Source organism: Takifugu flavidus, chromosome 3 (assembly GCF_003711565.1).
Source record: "Takifugu flavidus isolate HTHZ2018 chromosome 3, ASM371156v2, whole genome shotgun sequence".
Taxonomy (NCBI): domain Eukaryota; kingdom Metazoa; phylum Chordata; class Actinopteri; order Tetraodontiformes; family Tetraodontidae; genus Takifugu; species Takifugu flavidus.
In genome coordinates this window covers 11,288,613-11,307,200 of record NC_079522.1, presented here as the reverse complement: position 1 = coordinate 11,307,200, position 18,588 = coordinate 11,288,613, and the positions used below count along the sequence as shown (strand labels likewise).

Sequence of the window (18,588 nt, the reverse complement as noted above, 5' to 3'; positions counted from 1 at the left end):
AGTTCATTCTTATAAAAGTCAAACTTTATTCAATAATCTTTGTTTGAAGGTGTCATCCTGCTTTAAATTAATAATCTGAGGAATAGCTGACAAAAATGTGCATAATAATTTACAGAGAGAACTCATTTCCACATAATTTAATTTCAAAAATAAATCTTTGGAATATCTCTTCACCCACAATAGCATCAACATGGATTTCTGTAAACAAATAACACTTAAATACACTACTGTATTATTTCCTGTAAAATCTCTATCAAAGACGTTTTGTCAGAAACAAATGATGCATTTCACTGTGAAAACAACTTTATGTACACACATTTATATCCTGACAATGCTGATGGGGGGTGATCTCACTATTTAAGGGTGTTTTAAATTCACCAACAATGCGTTACATCACTTAAATTATTTAATAAGTTATTTAGTTTGGATTAAAAGGAGAATGGTTTTATGATACATCAAAAAATATCTTTGTGGAATATTTCTATATTTTTTTCCTGAACCAAGATGATTTATTTATTGATGAGTACTTTCTGAAAACAATCATGTTTGTGGTACCTGATATGGAAAAAATGTGATAAGATTGATATATTTTCAGGTTTCCACCATTTTGTCAGCATCACATTTGTTAAAGATATTTAATTTCTTCCTTAAATTATAACTTAAATGTTCAATCATTTTCATTGATGGAGAAAAGTTGAAATCCAATGTTTTCTTCTCTGGAATTTGTGAATAAAGGCTAAAATAAAAAGGTTAAAGAACAATTAATCTGACTTTAAACTGGATTTTAAGGGATTGTCATTTCAGCATCTTCAGGATAACGTCTGAAACGTTGGCGCTTTTCCAGCTGTTACCGTGGCGATTCCATCTGTGTCCGTTCACAGCTTCCGTGCACTGCCAAGAGAACTCCCCCATGGCCTCAGGACGTCCCAGGTGAAGGCAAACGTTCATGAAGACGTCCTCCTGAGTCTTTTCCTGCCTCACCTGGCGCCCTGGGCCACGCCCAGCGGGTGGAACCGCCCCGAGTCCAGCACCTTCCTCCCCAGCCAGTGTAAAATCCGCGAGTACCAGTGGATCCCGTCGCCGTGGCCCCCGGCTGCACCAGTCCATCCATGGAGCAGCCGGAGCGGCCAGAACGCCCAGTGAGCCAAGGAGTGCTGGTCCACCACCGCATAGCAGGACGCTGCCACGTGGTCCACCACCAGCGTCCCCTGCTGGGTCAGAGGGGCAAAAGCCCCCCTGCCCTCCCTCACCGCGACCCGGGTGATCTGAGAGAGGAACGCCGCGCCGTGGCCCTGTGATACCAACACACACTGTCCCGGGCGGGCGTGACTGGCATAAACAGTCTTGAGGGTGCCTTGAGATGGCTCCGCCCCCTCTGAGCAGTTGCCCTCCGACACAAACAGCAGGTGGGCAGCGGTGAGCGAGAGGCGGGGCCCGGCCCTCGTGTGCAGGGTGTAGAAGAGCTTCCAGGTGCTGGGGTCACGATCCAGGAAGGCCAGGACTTCACTGTAAACCAGCCCAGCAGCGCCGTCGCTGCCCGCCAGGGCAAGGACTCGCTCGCCAGGCCGAAGGTCGCTGATGGACTTTGTCCCGCCGCTCTCCAGGGTGACCAGGGCCTCGCCAGGAAAACAACCTCCAGATTTCGCCGCCACTGAGTGGTCTGAAACACAGAAGCAGGCGGGTCAGAGGGACGTTCCTTAGGTGCGGAAGCCTGGTTCTGACAGCGGCCGCGTACGTTTAGAGAAGGTGTTTTTGTGATTTTCTTCAACAGGTTTCTTTTATTTCCATCTTTCATCAACATTCCTCGCTCTCTGTCCGGACTGGTCTTCCATCTGAACCTGAGCACATAAATCTTTTCGCCTCCCTTTTGCCAAATATTGACTCTTTTCATTCCTTCAGCAGCACTGAAGCAACATTCAGGAGACAAAGCTGCTGTTTGCCGTCCTGAGTCAGTGCGTCCAGGCATGTTTGGGAGACAATAACCTCCGAGGAACTTGAAAGTGACACTCGAGGACGTCTCAAGTCTATCTGGGGATAAATATTTGGGGACGGTATGAAAGCCAAGGCCAGGTGATAAGATAAGGCACCTGAAGGAAGAGGGAAACTCGGCTGGTTAATCATCTGACAGGCAACATGTTCAACTCCAGTAGGTCGAAAATGTCTCTTTCATTAAATCCCATAGTCACTTGTTTCTATTAGTTTCCTTCGGGGGTCACGCACGCCAGATTTAATGGAAGTTTTTATCTTTAAAAACCCGGTTCAAATGTGACAAATCCCCGTAACTCCACTTCTTTGCTGCCCTCTAGTGGCGCGGGCACTGCAAGCATCTGCGAGTTAATTCCCCTGGACTTTTGGAATCCCGTGTTCAAGAATTCAGAAGATAATCAGGTGAAAAAAAAGAACAAATCAAGAAAAAAAAGATACCAACTTGATTGGTTGCCCTTCTGATCAAGTCAAGGACTGGGCCCTCGCAACCCGATCTGGGAGGGGAGGAGAGAGGGGAAAGGAAAAAGGAGGGAAAGGGAGAAACAAAGGTGGAAAAAGAAATGAAAAGGGGAAGAGAGAAGTTACCACTCAGTAAATAAATGTGCTGCTTCTTCATTTTCAAGCCATTCTGCTTTTTACGTGTGTGGTCAGATGTGTGTTGAGAAGAGGACATGCAGCCTGTGCACAGCATTACTTTAAGGGTTAAGCAAAAACTGAAACGGTGCTACAATTTTAGCCAATAGAGGATAGAGGTGGACTGAAAGATGCTATAAACGACAGAAGCAAATGAAACTCTTTCACATCTATTGTCATCTACACAGAAGAGCTTCAGAAATGTACAGAAACGGCTACATCCCAAACTATAAAGGTTCAGGTAAATATGTCTCATTCAGCCTCATATTAGCTAGCCTCATATTAGCTAGCATCTGGTACAGGCAGCACATATCTGCGACTGCTAACTGTCTCCAACTAAAGAGTAACAGTAGCAAGAGTTAGCTTACCTTGCTTAGAGTATATTAGCAACTGCGAGATAATGTCTGCCACACCAGTTAAATAGTAAGCTAATGTCTGTCGCGACCGTCAAACTGTCTGTGCCAAGAATTTATTATTTCTTTAGTTATGATGTCAGAGTTTCCCAACTATTACAAAGTCTGCAGTTCAAAAGATGACAACCAGCAGATTCTGTGTTTTGTGTGTTATTAGCATTGTTCATGCTACTATTTTTCCTGATTATATTTGAGACATCGTCAGTCCGCTGCCGTATAAAGTTGCCGATTTTGCAGAAGAAGCAAATGTTTTGAAGCAAAATAGAGTTTTAACTGGGGAGCCTAAGTGGTGAATATTTGGGGGAGTGGCAGATGAGACAGGAAAGAGGAGGAGCTAGTAAGCACAAGCAACAAGAAGGTTAGCAATTAGGGAAGGTGGAGCAAAACAGGAAATGATGTGAGGAGGTTCAGGGAAAAACTCTTTTGGAATCTTTTGGAGTTCCTAAACAATCTCGCCACCTTCGCTGCTAAAAGCTAAACTACCTCCAACATGGTGAGTTCACTGCTGCGTTTGGATTAGCTCAGAGAGGAAGCGAGAGCTCTTGTGCAGACAGCGGTGCGGCATCCTTACCGGACTTAACGCTACAGTGGATGTGCGCCTTGGACTCGTAGTAGACCCAGTCAAAGCCTGCCTCCACCGCCAGGCGAGCCAGCATGGCGTATTTGTTCCGATCGCGGTCCGATGTGGTGATGTCCACCGCCCGACCCTCGTAGTGAAGCGACTCCTCTGAGTGGTGTCCGTCCTCGTCCCAACCCTCAGTGACTCGAAGACGGACCCCAGGCCACAGGTTCATCACGGAGATGGCCAGAGAGTTCAGCTTATCTTTGCAGCGCTGCCGAAACACACACACAGACGCGCCCCTAAAAACTCCAGCAGCATGAGAAAATAGTGCCGACTATTCTGTGAGCTAACGACATTCTGATTTGTCGAAACCATGTTTAACCCCGAGCCTGCTTGAGTATTGGGTCTTTGGACAAGGTCACACAGCTGAGTAGCGTTGGAAGAATGACCTCGAGGGGGCGCTGCTCAGTCATCAAAAATGGCAACAAATGGCGATTTAACTCAAAATATAGCGTTATAACTCAACATATTCCTGAAGATAAGATATTGGGGAGTGGTTCAGCTGTCGCCTGAGCATCCGTCCCGATACGTTTGAGCATTTTCACCTGTGGGTCTCCCTGATTCTGCGGTCCTAGAGGGTATTATGGCTCCTTCGATGTGGCATGGACGACCAACCCATCCAAATCAGGGGATATCATGCTCATTTCTTAACGCAAACATTCGGTTTGCGGCCCTAGGGGGCGTCTCATCGACTCTTCCCCCCGCAGCCTCTGAATGCGGCCCTCAGTGATGCGGCGTTTCATAAATCTCGGCCCATTAAAGACTGAAAAGTGGGATTAACGCTATAAATGTCTCCCCGTGTTGGCTGTGATAAGAATAGCTCGGCCACAGATGCCTTTTCACTGTGTCCACTGTGGATTTGAACCTCCTGTGTTTTCCCTCCGCGGTCAGGGCAACGAGCTGGACGCCATAAATCAGACGATAGATTCTGTTGGTTTTCCTTTCAAGGTGCAGGGCGGATCGACGGGGGTTTCTGGGGGGGGGGGGGGGTTTGAACTATACAAACCCCTGGCTGAGTAAACATTTGACTCCGCGCGTCTGTGCGCACCTCTGCGCTGCAGAAAAAATGGTCCGGATTCTTTAATAGTCTTGATCGACCCAAAATGACAAATAAAATGAGTTAAAACTGGAAATAAATGTTGAAGCTCGAGCTCGAGAGAATGAATTTTAACACTGTGTGGAAACAGGCGCGCCCGCGTGCAGCGCGCAGCGCCTCGAAACGTCCAAAAGTTGAGGAAAAAAGTGCGGAAAAGAGGTGAAAAGATGCGGTGTCTGTAATTAAAGCCTCGGCGCGAGCGGAGCCGCTATTTTAAACGCAAAAATCACACGGAACAGTAAAAGACAAACGGAGGGCTGTCTCCTGCGGGCCGGAGCTCGTAAATTGTGCGCGACTTGCTGTAAAAAGTGTTGGAAAACACGTGTTTCTGTGTCTCCTTGCTTTCAATTGCTCATTTCCCTCGCGCCGTCGTGCGTTTCCGTGCGCCACATCAACAAACGAAGGTGGTTTCCGATGTTGTGGCGCTTGAATCGAGGTCTCAGCTCCATTTTGGCGTCTCTGCGCAGGTAAACCGGGTTGACTTTTTGCAGTGCGCGCACCGAGGTGACAGCTCCAGACGGCGAGGGCGCGCTTTCGCTCCCCCCACGTGGGTCTCTGGACGCAAGCGCCGCGGCTCGGAGAGGAAGCCCGCGGTCACAAGAGGCAGATATAAATACTTTATTCCTGGGGAAACGAGGAGTCAAATAAATTCCACCCGCGGCCACATCAATGACGGTGTCGTAAAAATTTTTGACAGTCCAAAAGGCGACTGTTAAGTCTGGCCAGTCGGGCTAAAAACGACAACGGTAAACATGCGCACACGCGTGACCCGGGCTCTGACCAAATGGCTGTTTTTTCCACCAAAAACACGCCGCGAGACAGAGGACATAGTGTTTTAATTAAAAGCCTTCCCTTTGAGACGGGGGTCGCACAGTGGACCTCTGAGGGTTCACACGGAGCTCTGATTCACGCCGGTCACCTCACCGCGCTGTGTCAACACGCCGCGAGGCTCCGAGCCCGGACTGAGGAGCGGATTGTGCAAAACAGCAGTTATCAGCTGCGAATTCCTCCACTTCTCCGAAGTAGAATTTTTTTTTTTACTTCTCGAGAAAAGCTTGGAAGCCCGCAGAGGTCAGCGGGGCGCTGGGAGCGCGAGCTGCTGAAGCAGCGTTCTCAGAAATCACCGGAAAATGCCCGAGTTGTTTGGTCATTTCTTCACCTCGAGTCGACACGAAAGGCAGAGAAGATAACCGCGTCCACGTGTTTCGGGTCTGGCCAAAGTGCGCCAATAACGCGCAGGTTTGATTGCGGGGAAAAGCCCAGGCTGAAAGGCACAGCGGTAGCCGAGCGGGTTACCTGTGTCATCATGCGGTCTGCACCTGTGTTCTCCTCATCCTTAAAGATGATGTCGGGGTTGTAGTTGGGGGTGAGCTCCTTGAAGCGCTCAGAGTTCCGGGTTATTTTCCCTTCGTACCTCCCGCTGGCCCCCAAAGTCTTCTCGGCCACGTTGGGGCTGAACTGTTTATAGGCGATCGGGACCAGCTTCCGTGTCGACCGTCTCTTTCCGTAGCCCCGACCCGGCCCGCAACCCTCACTCACCGGGGAGAGGAGAAAGGCGCACCCGAGGAGGTACGTCACCAGCGTTGAGAGCAGCATTCCGTCCCGGGACCGCTTGTAACCCCCTAATTGGATTTCTTTTGACGTGGGTGGGTGTCTCCTGGGGAATTTTAAAGTCTGGCTGACGGAGCAGGACTCAGTCCGGAGTCCCAAAAAGCGGCCATTCCCGGCGCGTAAAAGTGGCCAGTGCGCCGCTCCTGTGAACCTGTCCCCTGAGCCGCCGACGCGCTCCTGTCCCGAGTGTTGGCGGAGATTGGGGCATAAATAGGCGAGGTGAGTTTATCTTGGCAGACAGGTTCAAAGCTGTCTGTCCATGTCAACGCTGTGAGAAAACGCGCCCAGACAGACAGACGGCCTGAGAGACAGACAGACGCGGAGGCGCGCGGCGCGCAGTCTGTTGGGCACGGCGGTCAAAGGGTGTCCCCGCAGCGGTTTCTGCCTCTCGGGTATGTGCTCAATGCGTCCCTGTGGCACAGGCGGAGATGGGAGAGAGCCGACTGGTGCGCGGATGAGGTGCGGGCAGAGGGAGACCGCGCCCAGCCAGACCTGCCCTCCGCTCCGCTCCGCTCCTCTCCTCCCACCGGGGTGGCACACGGGGCCCGCGGCCGCCTCCGTCTGTTTATTGTGTGCCGGAAGAAAGGACAAACACCCCAGCCACGAGACTGGACTGTGGTGCGCGCGCCAGCCGCCTCTGTCCTTTGGACCCTCGTCTCGAGACACGCGAGCCGCGACGGTGACGAAACAGCCTTTACTACAGGTGAGAGCCTCGCTGTGCACGCGCGCAATCGCGACGAGGCCCCAATTTATTTCGTTGTCCTCCATTACCCAGAAGCCACCAGGGCAGCAGCGCACGAGGGCACAAACGCAACACCAACATTGGAAATTCCTCAACGATTTATGGATCTTAAGTGACATTACTGAAGTTTTACTGCGATTATTGCGGTTTAGTTACATCAGAGTCACAGCGAAGCATCAAAATAATCTGCACTCTTCACCATAAACAGGGCCATTATTATCATTAAAGACAGTGAGGTCACATGACACCAACCTGACAACACAATGCCACAACACAATCGAAATCGAGGATGTTTATCTGTTTGTACTGCAGGATTTTTAAAGCAACGTTCAGGAATTTCTGTTTGTTCCGTGAACATGTGTTAAATAAATGCACACCTAAAATCTGGGACACTTTCTGGATTCTCACGCATTGATATTGACAGTTTTTACACGCTGCAAACTGATAACAGCAGACGTGAGTGATAGGACATAAAGGCAGCAGCACAGCCTGGGGGGACATAAACATCAGAGGTTTAACTTTTAAAATCACACGTTTGAAATATTTTTCTGCAAAACAAAAGCCGATTTGAATTTGAGATTTAGAATCTGAACCATTAAAACAGGACATGAAAGTTAAAAAGGAAGAAAAATTAGTTCTGAGGAACTGCTGTGTGAAACAGTGCTGATCTGTCTGGGAAGAATAAATGCTGTTTAAAGTGTTGTAAATCTTTAACGGAAGGATTTGCGAATTACATATCAGGATTTGACATAAACAAAATTCTTCCTGATAAAGAAAAAATGAGAATTTGACTTTATTTTCCATTATAAAATATACTGTACAGGTGATTCTCAGGAGAATGATGCCAAACGAAAGTGTTCTGGATGTGTACTGATATGACCTGACAAACCAACCTTTACAACAATGAATGTTCTCCCCCCCCAAAAAAGGAAGTTTGATGGGTTTAGAATCAAGGGTACACAGGTGATCCACACAACCACTGAGAGCTGATCACATGACCCCATTTTCAGGAAGGGTTGTCACACAGAAACTCTGGAGGCAAACAGCGACTTCTCGACTCTATCTTCAATAGCATTCCCGGGATGCTGCAACACCTTGAGTCAACATCTCGCCGAGCTCTGAAACCAGCCGTCGGCTCATTATCGCTCCGCTCGTTCATCCCTCTGAACTTCAAAGAGGAGCAGCTGACACAGAATCTGCTTTTTTTCTGATTTTATTCATGCGACTACAAGACATCAAAGTGTAATTTAACGGTTTTTATTTCCGTCACCCCTTTAAAAACAAAAAATAAAAGTCTCGATGTAGAATTTACATTTTAAAATATGATTACAGCTTCAATCTAAAGGAATCAATAAGATGCCCACTGAAGTGGAGCCAGGATCTTAAAGGGCACCCTCATCTGAACAGTCCAACCTTCTTCTTCTTTGGTTTGGAGGACGCTCGCTCGGCAGGGTCAGACGGGAGCAGGGGAACCTGCAGGGGACAGAGAGAAGCTGATAAAAAGGAGGGATTTTTCCATGAAACCTTCATTTTCTGACAGAGTCCATCTATCGCACCTGTTTCGTGGGGGCTCTGTCGGCCATCTTTGATTCCTCGGCGTCCGCCTGCGCGCTCTGTCTTTGCTGTTTGTCCTCACCTGTCCCAGTGGTGGTCACACCTTCTGCGACTGCTACATACAGACGGCATTTACAAAAAAACGGAGGAAGAAGAAATCTTTTTGAACCTGTCGTGTTGTGAAGCTGCGAAACACCACAGGATGTTTTCCAGACTCCGAATCCAAACAGACCTTGAGGCGAGACGTCCGCGTCTTCGGCGGCCGGCCGCTCCTCTTCCGACAATTTGCGTTTCCTTCTTCGAGCGTTGCTGTGTTGGACGACGGCCGCGTACAGGTTCTGCAGGTCGGCGTGGAAGTTCAGAACCAGCTGCTGGTCCGAGCTCAGCAGAGGAAGAGTCTGAGTAGGAGAGGAAGAACAGGACAGTTGGATCAATATCCTGACTGAACAATCAGAAATCACAAGAAACCCCCCAAAAAAGATGATGCTGACTCCTGAGAGTGGAGAAAGACATTTTAACTAAATCTTTTACATTAACATAGAGAAATCTGACTCTGATTTGGTGGGGTTATCAATATATTCATATATTTATCAAGACTAATATTTACATTTTCCCCATCGGTTTTTCTGTCAGTCACAAATTCTTTCAAACACCTGAAAATCAGCCACTTTTCCATTTTTGAGACCTAACTAAATGACTGAAGGGATGAAATCTGAACCCAGTGCCTTTCAGCCACCAATCCCCGATTGAGCTAAAGCCAATCAATCAATCACTCAGAGTGTTATGGCCCTGCTGTCGGAGTCACAGGTCCGAGGTGTTATGCTGGGTGCGTCGGAGCCACGATAAGCCTCAAATCAAAGCGGCATTATTGGCACAGCTGACCACAGGTGGAGCGCGAGCCAGAACAACTGCAACACACACACACACCACACCCACACACACACACACCACACACACACACAGACTCAACCACAGGCCTGACAGATAAGGGCGCGTGTAAACTCCTGCGACATTATGCAAACGCACGGCCGCTGCATAGAAAAACACTGGCCGTTCACTAAATCCTTCTTTTCTTCCACCGACGGAGAGGACAAACTCTCCAAATTAGCTCCTCAAATATTGACCAGGAGAAATTGGTGGTCTCCCGCTCGCTGTCAGAGCAGAGGGGCTCCTAAACACACTGTGGTCGGGTTTCGAGGTTTCCCATTGATTTATTTTTGTTATTTGTTTGTTCAAATATCGTAAAAATAAATGCAAATCTCTGGTGAGGCTTAGTTCTGCTTTGGGCACAGAGAAACCAATGTGCGGAGGGCGAGAGACAGCAGCAGAAAGCTCACCTTATTCTCTCGTTTCCTACCCCCCTCCCTCATCTCATAATGATGCCTGATCATTTGATTTGAATTTGTTCGCTCCGGCTAAAGTTCTAGCATCAACCTAACGTTTCTGACATTCAACCAGGAAAGAAACGGAGCGACAACTTGGGGTCGTCACGTGACACAATGTTCCCCTGACAATCAAATCACAAGTGGGACATTTGGGGGAATATGGAGGTGGGTCCCCCTCCGTGTGGCGTCGTGTTTACACAGACAAGTTCTGGAGGGCGGATGCCGAGCAGGATTTGACTCCATGTGCTACGTTGTCATTGGACTTTTCCATCATTGACTTTACCTCCTGCTCAGAGAGCCTAAAATAATCCCATCAAATCCAGTGTTTTGGTGAACAAACCCTCTTTCACGTGCTTGATACAGAATGCATGTTGAGGGTTTTAACGTTGATGTGTATTTTTATCCAGGTTGTCAGAGCAGAGCTTCCGTAATGGTCTGTATTTTAGGAAAGGTACAGAAATGGCCGCGGGGTATGAGCCCGGTGATGAGGCGACGGCTATGTGCTGCTGCCCAGAGAGGAACGCCAGAGACGGGGAATAACAAGGCGACTGCAGAAGGTCAATAACCTTTCGCTTGTTGCGTCGAGCTGAGTCGTTCTCTGGAAAGATCCTCCAGAACGCTGCGAAAGAACAAAGTCCTACAGCAGCACAGGAGGAGGGGGAGGGCCCTCCTGGTGGCCACGCCCCCAAACCTCAGGCCCCACAGCAAAGCTCAGTGTGTGTGGAAGGTGATGAGAGAAAGGGGAAAGTTGTTGGTGTTTCTCTATTATTAGCAGGTAAACAACTCTTTTTTTTTTTTGGATGGGCTGCTGCTGCTGATGGGAGGGGTGGGGGTGGGGCTTCTGGTGCCAAAGAGTCTCACCCCCCCCTCCTCATATCTGCCACCGACCTAGTGTTTGCTCTCGACCTCGCTCTCCCTCGCCGTGACCTCAGTTTCCCATCCTGAATCCAAGAGCGAGGCTATCCGCACAAGAAGCCCCGGGGTGGGCGGGGCTCCAGGTCAAGTCCTCGGGAATTAACAACCTGTGGGAGGTCAGGAAGAGGAAGGGATCCTCCTCTGGACAGCCCTGAATACAGGTGATAATTACCTGTCCACCAATCATCAGGCTGTCCTGTGTCACACTCCAGAGAATCACAGAGGAATGCTGGAGTTGGAAGTGTGCTGTCAGGGTTTGACTAGAGCATAAAAAGATCACTGTGACACTCTAATTTGATTGCCATGCGACGCGTGCGTTCACAAATGAATGGTTTCCATGGCAAGTCTGCCAGAAAAGCCCTCTGAATGGCTTCAGGACGTCGGTATGGAGGCCAAAGGTTTATTGTTTTGGGCTGCTTTCTCGAAACATTACAGTAATGTGGATCAAATGCCAGCGAGGATTAAATATTAACAATTTTGTGACTTTCTCATGTCTCTGCCAATGCTAGAGCAGGACATGTGTGTCAACCAGAGTTCAAAGACGGCTGAATAACAAAAGAGTCAAACAGTATTTTTAGCTGCTCACAGCCCACGAATAACGCCGAGACACCGAGGAGAAGAAAGAGGGTTCAATGTGACCACGTGACACGAAACCGCATGACATCCTCCTGAGCCCTGACTCCTGTTCTTCTGCAGGTTCTTGTAGGAACGGAGCCTCAGCTGGAGCCAGAAGGCTGCTTTTCTAAACGCTACAGCTGGCCGCGCACACCGTTGTGTTGTGTCTACATTTATTGGCCCGACGGCATATTTGTCCTCTCCGAGTGGTAACTTCAGCGGCGAGAATGATTCAACGCCGACCTTCACATGTTTTTCTCACCAAAAAATGAAAATATAAATAGATGTCGGGTGGCAGATTGGGGGTGTAGAGCGACTGGTGCGCGTACGAGGGGAAAAGTGGGACTGCTGCGGGGACCGCGCTGGCTTCAGCTCAGTTGCAAGGCCGCTAGGTAGGAAGGAATGTTTCGTCTGCAGCGTTCACGTGCCGTCAAAGAGCCGCAGCTGGCGTCCCGAGCGCTCTGCTCTCATGTCGATCACAGGCTGGTGATGTCTTTGCGGGACGCCGCACTTGGCCCGTCCAGTCTGGGGTTCGGCACGGCGGCCGGGCAGCTGAAGAGGGGGAGCAGCCAGGCCACAGAGGCCTTAATTACAGAGGCGGAGCAGGGACAACCCTGTGGAAACTGTGTGCAACTGACAGATGGCACAGGAGGGGGAGGAGCTACCATTAACGAGGTCCCTGGAACCATTCCAAGAGTTGTTTACTTTCCGTTTCACCGGCAAAAACGTCAGTAAACTAAACCAGCTCCACACGTGTTATTTAACACGACCAAGGAGGCTCAAAATTTAGAGTTCAATATCACGTTCCACCTCCAAGCCTCACCTTCTCAGCACCCAGGCCCTGAATTCCTTAGGTATGTGAGATAAAGAGCTGCTCGCCGCTGTTTACCAGAGCAACAGTCAATCATTTACCAGCAAGAAGGGAGGCCACCATCGCTAATTCCCCCATTTTCTGTCATAAACCGATAAGAGCTTCACAATAAAACCTGAACAGAACATTGACAAGAGTTAGGAGCTAAACTGTTTTTGACACGCACTTTAGAAGCTTCCTCACATTTTGCCCATGTCATGTTAGCAGATCCGATGCTCAACAATAAGATGAAAACGCAACCACACAAGTTCGCTCTCTTTAATCTTGGGAGGGCTTCTGGTCAGATATCGTCGAAACGCTCGAGCCTACAATCAATCTATGCACATCTCCTGGCAGGTGAAGTTCAATAAGGACACAGCAGCGAGATTAAATGCCAAAAAAAGACAATTAGAATGTTTGATGTTTCAGACAAAATGGCGCCTTCTGGTGGCACTGTGTCATTAAAGCACAGAATAAAGGGCAAACGTTGACCCGTCCCCCGAGCTAAGGTTGGTAAGGTTGCAAATTCGCATGCGATGTTTTCCGAGATGAAAGAAGCACGATGGGATATCATTTAGATCGACCTGGACTCCACCCAATTACAGGATCGAGACCCAGGACTAAATTAAGACCTGCACTCAGGCTTCAACCTTGGAGACCCGTTTGGCCGCTGAGAGTCAAAGTGTGTATTTTGGAATCCGCCGATGTTTCCTACCCTGCACTTAGCTCTGGGTATCTGCTTGAACAGATATTAGTATTTGACTCCTTCTGCTCTGCCAGGATGGAATTCATGTGGTGCGACTAAAATTTGGGTAATAATAGGAGAGACTTCCAAATTTGGAAGCCATCAACCCAGCGAGGCAACATTTTGGTTCATTATACGGCTCTGCACTCAAGCGCGGCGTTTCGGTCAGCGGTGGCCACTAATTGTCATGTTGTTGCACTGCCGCGCGGTCACATGGAAGCCGCCGTCCCAGGAAGCGGCACCGTTACTTAACGGTGACAATTCAATTCCGATCTGTCAAGAGTGACGCTGCTGCTGGACGCTCATGCACGAGAGCATTCCGAGGCGTGCAACACCAACACACACGGACAAGTGGGAAAAGAGCCGTGATGGAGGATTTTATGGACATTTCTCAGTTGGAACTGTTAACATAAATAACTGTAAAACTGAGAAGTTAAGGACATAAAGTGAAAGAGTGAATCTGTGTGGTGCTGGAGGACACACACTGGCAGTGTTGTACCTGCAGCCTGGTCTGCCCGATGATGTGGACAATTCTAAAGGTGAATGCTGAAGGGATTTCCAGCTTGTTTTATAGCCTCCCGGAGCTACAGCAAGTGACATGGAGCCAGTGGAAAGCGCCATGATCGTTTCTCATCAACACTGCAGAACATGTTTGACTGACAACCACATATCTGCATCCCAAAAACCCCTGGGGTGCAGACAGAAAGGGCAGCACAGCAGGAGGGTGCAAGAGCAGCGTGTCAACACTCAGAACTTTTGCACGCACAGCTTAATCGAGCTATGCTCAAAACTCAGCATCTTGTCTTTGTTTGTTCGTTCTCCCGGTTCAGATGCAACGGAGAAAATCAGATAACTGATGAGGACATGTCCTCCTCGACACTAGGTGGCGATAGGTATAGTTCCAGCGGGTTAATACGACCCAATTTCTGGTTGACATATGGTATCAGATACAAAACAACCGGATTCAGGCAGCAGACCAGCATTTCGAACAACAGTAAGATGGATAATCTTACTTTTTTCCCCCATCATGTATATAATGTACATAATGTAAGAATGACTTATTGTGCAGACAACATGCACGCTATCCTCTGTGGTCATGTTGATGTTGAGAGATGTTTTTATTGCAGGGTCATATGCCAGTGTGGCCACTGTGGAGCACGGGCATGTGCGTGGCGTTAAGACGTATACATGACGGAGAAAATCGATTTCCAATCGCATTATCTGGGTATCTTAACTGGATAAGACGGACTCCAATATTCATCGGACTAACGTGTTTACACACACTTTAGCTGTCCTGTTGGGGTTGGAGTAAGACAACTTTTTGTTTGTTTTTCAAGAGTCCTGCTTGTGACCTCCTGATTGACTTGGTGCTCATTAGTGTACCAGACAGACCATCGTCTCATCACCAGGAAAACATCTTCGGGGTGAATCAGTAATCCCTCCTGTGTGTTCTGGTCACCTCCGCCGGCTCTTCTCGGTCCGGAGGACCAGCAGCTCTATTCTGAGTGGTTCCTCACTCAACGCTCAGGGAACAACAACGATGGAGTGAACCAACTGACGGTGTGTGACCCCACTTTAGGGTCACATTTTACCTCCTCAACTCCAGGACAAGAACCTTCAGAGTGGCTGTATTCCAGCTGGGAACCACGACCTCAGTACGGAGGATTTAATCCTCACCCTGACCTCTTCCCATTCTCCATTCCAGAAATGTAACAGGTTGACCTGGACTTGAAGTTTACCTCAAGTAGAGAGTCGAGATGCTACACGAACCAGCTTTACATCCAGGACAGCATAAAGACCTGGGCCTGTTCCCATAGAGACGGGAGCCGAGGGAGGCACAACACAAGTGCAAACAAGCACACACACAGGCATGCAAAGGCCATAGCCTGGTAGATAAATACTGCAAGCACACGACAAATGCCTGCGCGCACACGCACACACCCACACACCCCTGTCCCAGTGTGTGCGATTCTATTGAAGAGTCCCGGAAACATTCTTCCCAGACGTGTTTTATTTCAGTCCGGACTTTAGTCTGGAGGTGGCCTCGTCTCAGCCCGGTGGAATTTGCCACGAGTAAGATTTTGATCGACACAGCGCAACAATTTACGCTTTGGTGTCTGACAGTCTGTCTGATTCCCAGGCCAACAATGTGATAGCGCAGTGTGACCGGCCTTGAGGGAACTTTTCAGGATTATTAAGGACATGCCCTGAGACTGTTCCCAGCACCTGAAGACAGACTCCGTCCCGTGTTGTCCCGTCCGACTACTCTTAGTTCGGGCTTGGCGATCTCGATTCAGGATCGTGAGTTCACGAATCGGAATTCAAACAAAGAATCAAGTGAATCACTAATATTCAACGCACCTCACAGTTATTATATTACAAGTGCTTTTTCAGTTTTTTAAATATGTTGCTTACAAAGTCAAATAATGTAAATTATATTTTATGTTAATACATTTTGTTGTTAAGTTTCAATTAATCAAGTTTATTCAATCAGAATGCTTCCTAGCTGGCCACATCAGGAAAATATATATATTGTGATAAATATCAAGATCAATCAATATGGAGAAAAATGATGTGATTTTTTTCTTTTAAACTAGTTGACACATTAAAAAGGCATTAAAATCACACTTGTTTTCTCACTTTGATACAGTTGACAACCTAAATAAACATATAAGTGCCTTGTTGCTTTGATTACGTTTTTCATAGATAATGTTCCTCTTTGTTTACAATTAACTGCAAAAATGAGACTTTAATTTAACAAGTCAAGCAAGTGAAATGAGCCAGAGGTGAATACAGTCTGGGCAGGAGTCCGCAGACACCACCAGAAAATTCCACAGGTTGATCTGAAATGCAGAGTCGATCAATCAGACTCTCACACTCACAGAAAGAGTTGAGGGGAGAGGGGTGACGAAGGAGTCACAGGTGAGAAATTCCACACATTAACGCAGTAAACACACATCCACACACAGAAAAGTTCCACCCGTCATCTCCAGGAAGCGTGTTTCGGTGAATCATTTGTCAGGTGGAGAGACGGCCTCAGCAAAGAGCTGAGAGAGCTGTGGTGTGTGTGTGTGTGTGTGTGTGTGTGTGTGTGTGATGATCCCTCACCTTTGCCATGAAGTCATTCCTGAAGGTCTGTTCCTCAAACACACTTGTCTGCAGCCGCTCTGTTGCAAATACTCACATTCGTCAAAAACTCGTGATGAAAATTGACACATAACCGTGTGCATGTGTGTGTACCTCTGCTGAGTGAGGCTCCGTTCTCTTTGTAGTCCTGGATCTCAGCATCCTTCCTCACCAGCAGGTCTTCCAGGTCCATCACCTGCCGCTGCAGCAGGTGGTTCATGGCCAGCAGTGGGCGCACCAGCTGAGCACATGCCTGAAAACAAAACCTTTCATAGTCACTGCATCAAGGTTTTTCCACTCAAATCAATAAACTCTTTGATGTAACCTTAGAATAACTGCAGAGTAATAATGCCAAAAATTTAGAAATTTTAGCTGTGTTGTGTATCTTGGTCATAAACTTGTGGAATGTGGATCGTACCACAGTGACGGGTGAAAGGCTGCAGTGAAACTCCCAATAGAAAGGCAGTCCTGCCAGTTCACTCTTTAGTTTCACTCTCAGGTCGCCGTCATCCTGCCGTATCAGAGAAATCTGGGCGCCACCATCAGATTGACTGTCACTTCCTGACAGACAGGGCCGTGCCACCTGACACAGGTGGGTGAAGAAGGCTTCGACGGGTGCTCGCAAACGTCTGTTGAGTTCCTGAGAGAGAGAGAGTTAATTTAGCAACAAAAAGCGCTGATCTTTGATTTGATTCCAGCTAATCCTTTACACCTGCGCCCTCTTCTGGATGTCCAGTGAACCTGCTCGCTCCTCCCACACACAGTGGGTGTCAGTCAGCAGGAGGTGGTACGTGGTTTCACCAAACCAGCTTTTGGTGAGCAGCTGGCAGCCGCTAATGTTCATGGGAAGCCAGGGAAGCTGCAGCAGGACTTCAGACGCAGCCTCACCAGCCTCCATCGCTGCATGGAAACAAAATTCTTCACTGACACGTGACAGGAAAAACAGAAATATTTTTGATTTAAAAATGAAACAGATGTTTTGTGAAATTCTAAAAAAAAAATCTAACAAATCATAAATGGAAAAAAATCAATAGTAGAATTGACTGGATAAATATATACAAATATTTCAAAGGCCAACATTTAAAAGAACAAAGATTATACAGCGGTACTTGCAAATGTAAAATCACATTGCCTCCTTAACCCCCAGTATCAGCTGCTAAGGATCATGGGTAATGAAGTATGTTGACTCAGGAGGCTTTTAATGCAAATGCTGATTTTTATTTTCTGCAATGTCCATACCACATCTCCAGAGGGACTCAAAACTTTATACTCGACATGAGTGAAGAAATCAAACTGGTTTGATGCGTTGTGAAATTCTCCTTGAACATTTTCTATTTTCTCTCATCACTCACCTCTGAGGAATGCACCTCTAAAAGCCTGGACTTAGATGATGGGCCCTGCAGGCACCCTCCCCAGCCACATAATCACCGCCCTGCAGGAGAGAAACCGCAGCCACAGCTCCTGCGGGTTGCCCCGGCTCCTCTCTGCTGATCCGTAATGAGGCTGTTCCAGAAATAAAACAAGGTGTTTCTCTTCTCCTCTTCTAACAATTTGGAAATAGCAAAGTTATCAAACTGGCCACTGCGAAAGAAAGCAGCAGTCTCCATTTCCAATTTAAAGTCAATTTGGCCCCGTGAACATTGACAACGCTTTCCTTGTTGGTCTTAAGAAGACCACCATGACATAAATAATATAAAAACACCGACAATCACAAAATAACATTGGTATTAGAGGAGTATATCATCATTGACTCACAAGTTCAAGCTAAATAAAACGCAACGGCAAAGTCACACAAAACTCCATTTCAAATGCTACACATTTTAACTTTCATTCCGTATAAAAGGATTTATGTCGCGTGATGAGAAAGGTTCTTTTTTAAAATTTTATTCCCGTAATTGGTGAAAAAGGAGATTTGTCCGCCTTTGACTCAATTCAAAACAGTACTCGGCAAGAAAGAAAATTTGTGTTTCTGTAAATGTGCAGCAATGAAACCGCATCGGTCGCTGTTTTTTTTATTTAGTATAAAAACGGATACATTATAATTTGTTTATAAATATCACAAAGAAAAGAAAAATAATACCTTAAAATGCCAGCGTTTACGCCAAAGAAATGTACACTTCCTGTCGCAGAGCAACGAGTCTAACGCCGATGTGAAACAGAGGATTTCAAAAAGGTTCCGCTCAAAAAAAATATTCAAGCCTGCGCGCTCTTCCTACCTACCTACCCACCTACCTACCCACCTACCTACCTACCTACCCACCTACCTACCTACCTACCTACCTACCTACCTACCCA

The 18,588-nt window shown here is 47.6% G+C and overlaps 2 protein-coding genes and 1 long non-coding RNA gene across 6 annotated transcripts; 1 reads left to right on the top strand and 2 right to left on the bottom strand.

Moving 5' to 3' along the window:
• Positions 1–122: 122 nt before the first annotated feature.
• LOC130522042 (indian hedgehog B protein-like) lies at positions 123–6,962 on the bottom strand. Its single transcript, XM_057025969.1, has 3 exons — positions 6,047–6,962; positions 3,604–3,865; positions 123–1,660 (listed from the first exon to the last, which is right to left on the bottom strand). The coding sequence occupies exons 1-3, from the start codon at positions 6,344–6,346 to the stop codon at positions 978–980; spliced, it is 1,245 nt and encodes a 414-aa protein (XP_056881949.1). The 5' UTR covers positions 6,347–6,962; the 3' UTR covers positions 123–977.
• Positions 1,580–2,193, top strand: LOC130522047 (uncharacterized). The gene is made up of 2 exons (XR_008949534.1): positions 1,580–1,701; positions 1,903–2,193. It is a non-coding gene; the product is annotated as an uncharacterized LOC130522047 (long non-coding RNA).
• Positions 6,963–8,300: 1,338 nt separating the features above from the next.
• nhej1 (nonhomologous end-joining factor 1) lies at positions 8,301–18,582 on the bottom strand. 4 transcript variants are annotated; one of them, XM_057025972.1, is made up of 9 exons: positions 18,374–18,582; positions 17,646–17,796; positions 17,006–17,216; positions 16,712–16,933; positions 16,408–16,546; positions 16,276–16,334; positions 8,890–9,055; positions 8,660–8,772; positions 8,301–8,576 (listed from the first exon to the last, which is right to left on the bottom strand). In XM_057025972.1, exons 3-9 carry the CDS (start codon positions 17,189–17,191, stop codon positions 8,499–8,501), a joined length of 963 nt encoding a protein of 320 aa, XP_056881952.1. In that variant the 5' UTR covers positions 17,192–17,216; positions 17,646–17,796; positions 18,374–18,582; the 3' UTR covers positions 8,301–8,498. The 4 variants fall into 4 exon arrangements, with proteins under 4 accessions (XP_056881952.1, XP_056881950.1, XP_056881953.1 ...); XM_057025970.1 differs by having other exon boundaries at positions 17,006–17,193; XM_057025973.1 differs by having other exon boundaries at positions 8,660–8,769; positions 17,006–17,193.
• Between the last annotated feature and the right edge of the window lie 6 nt (positions 18,583–18,588).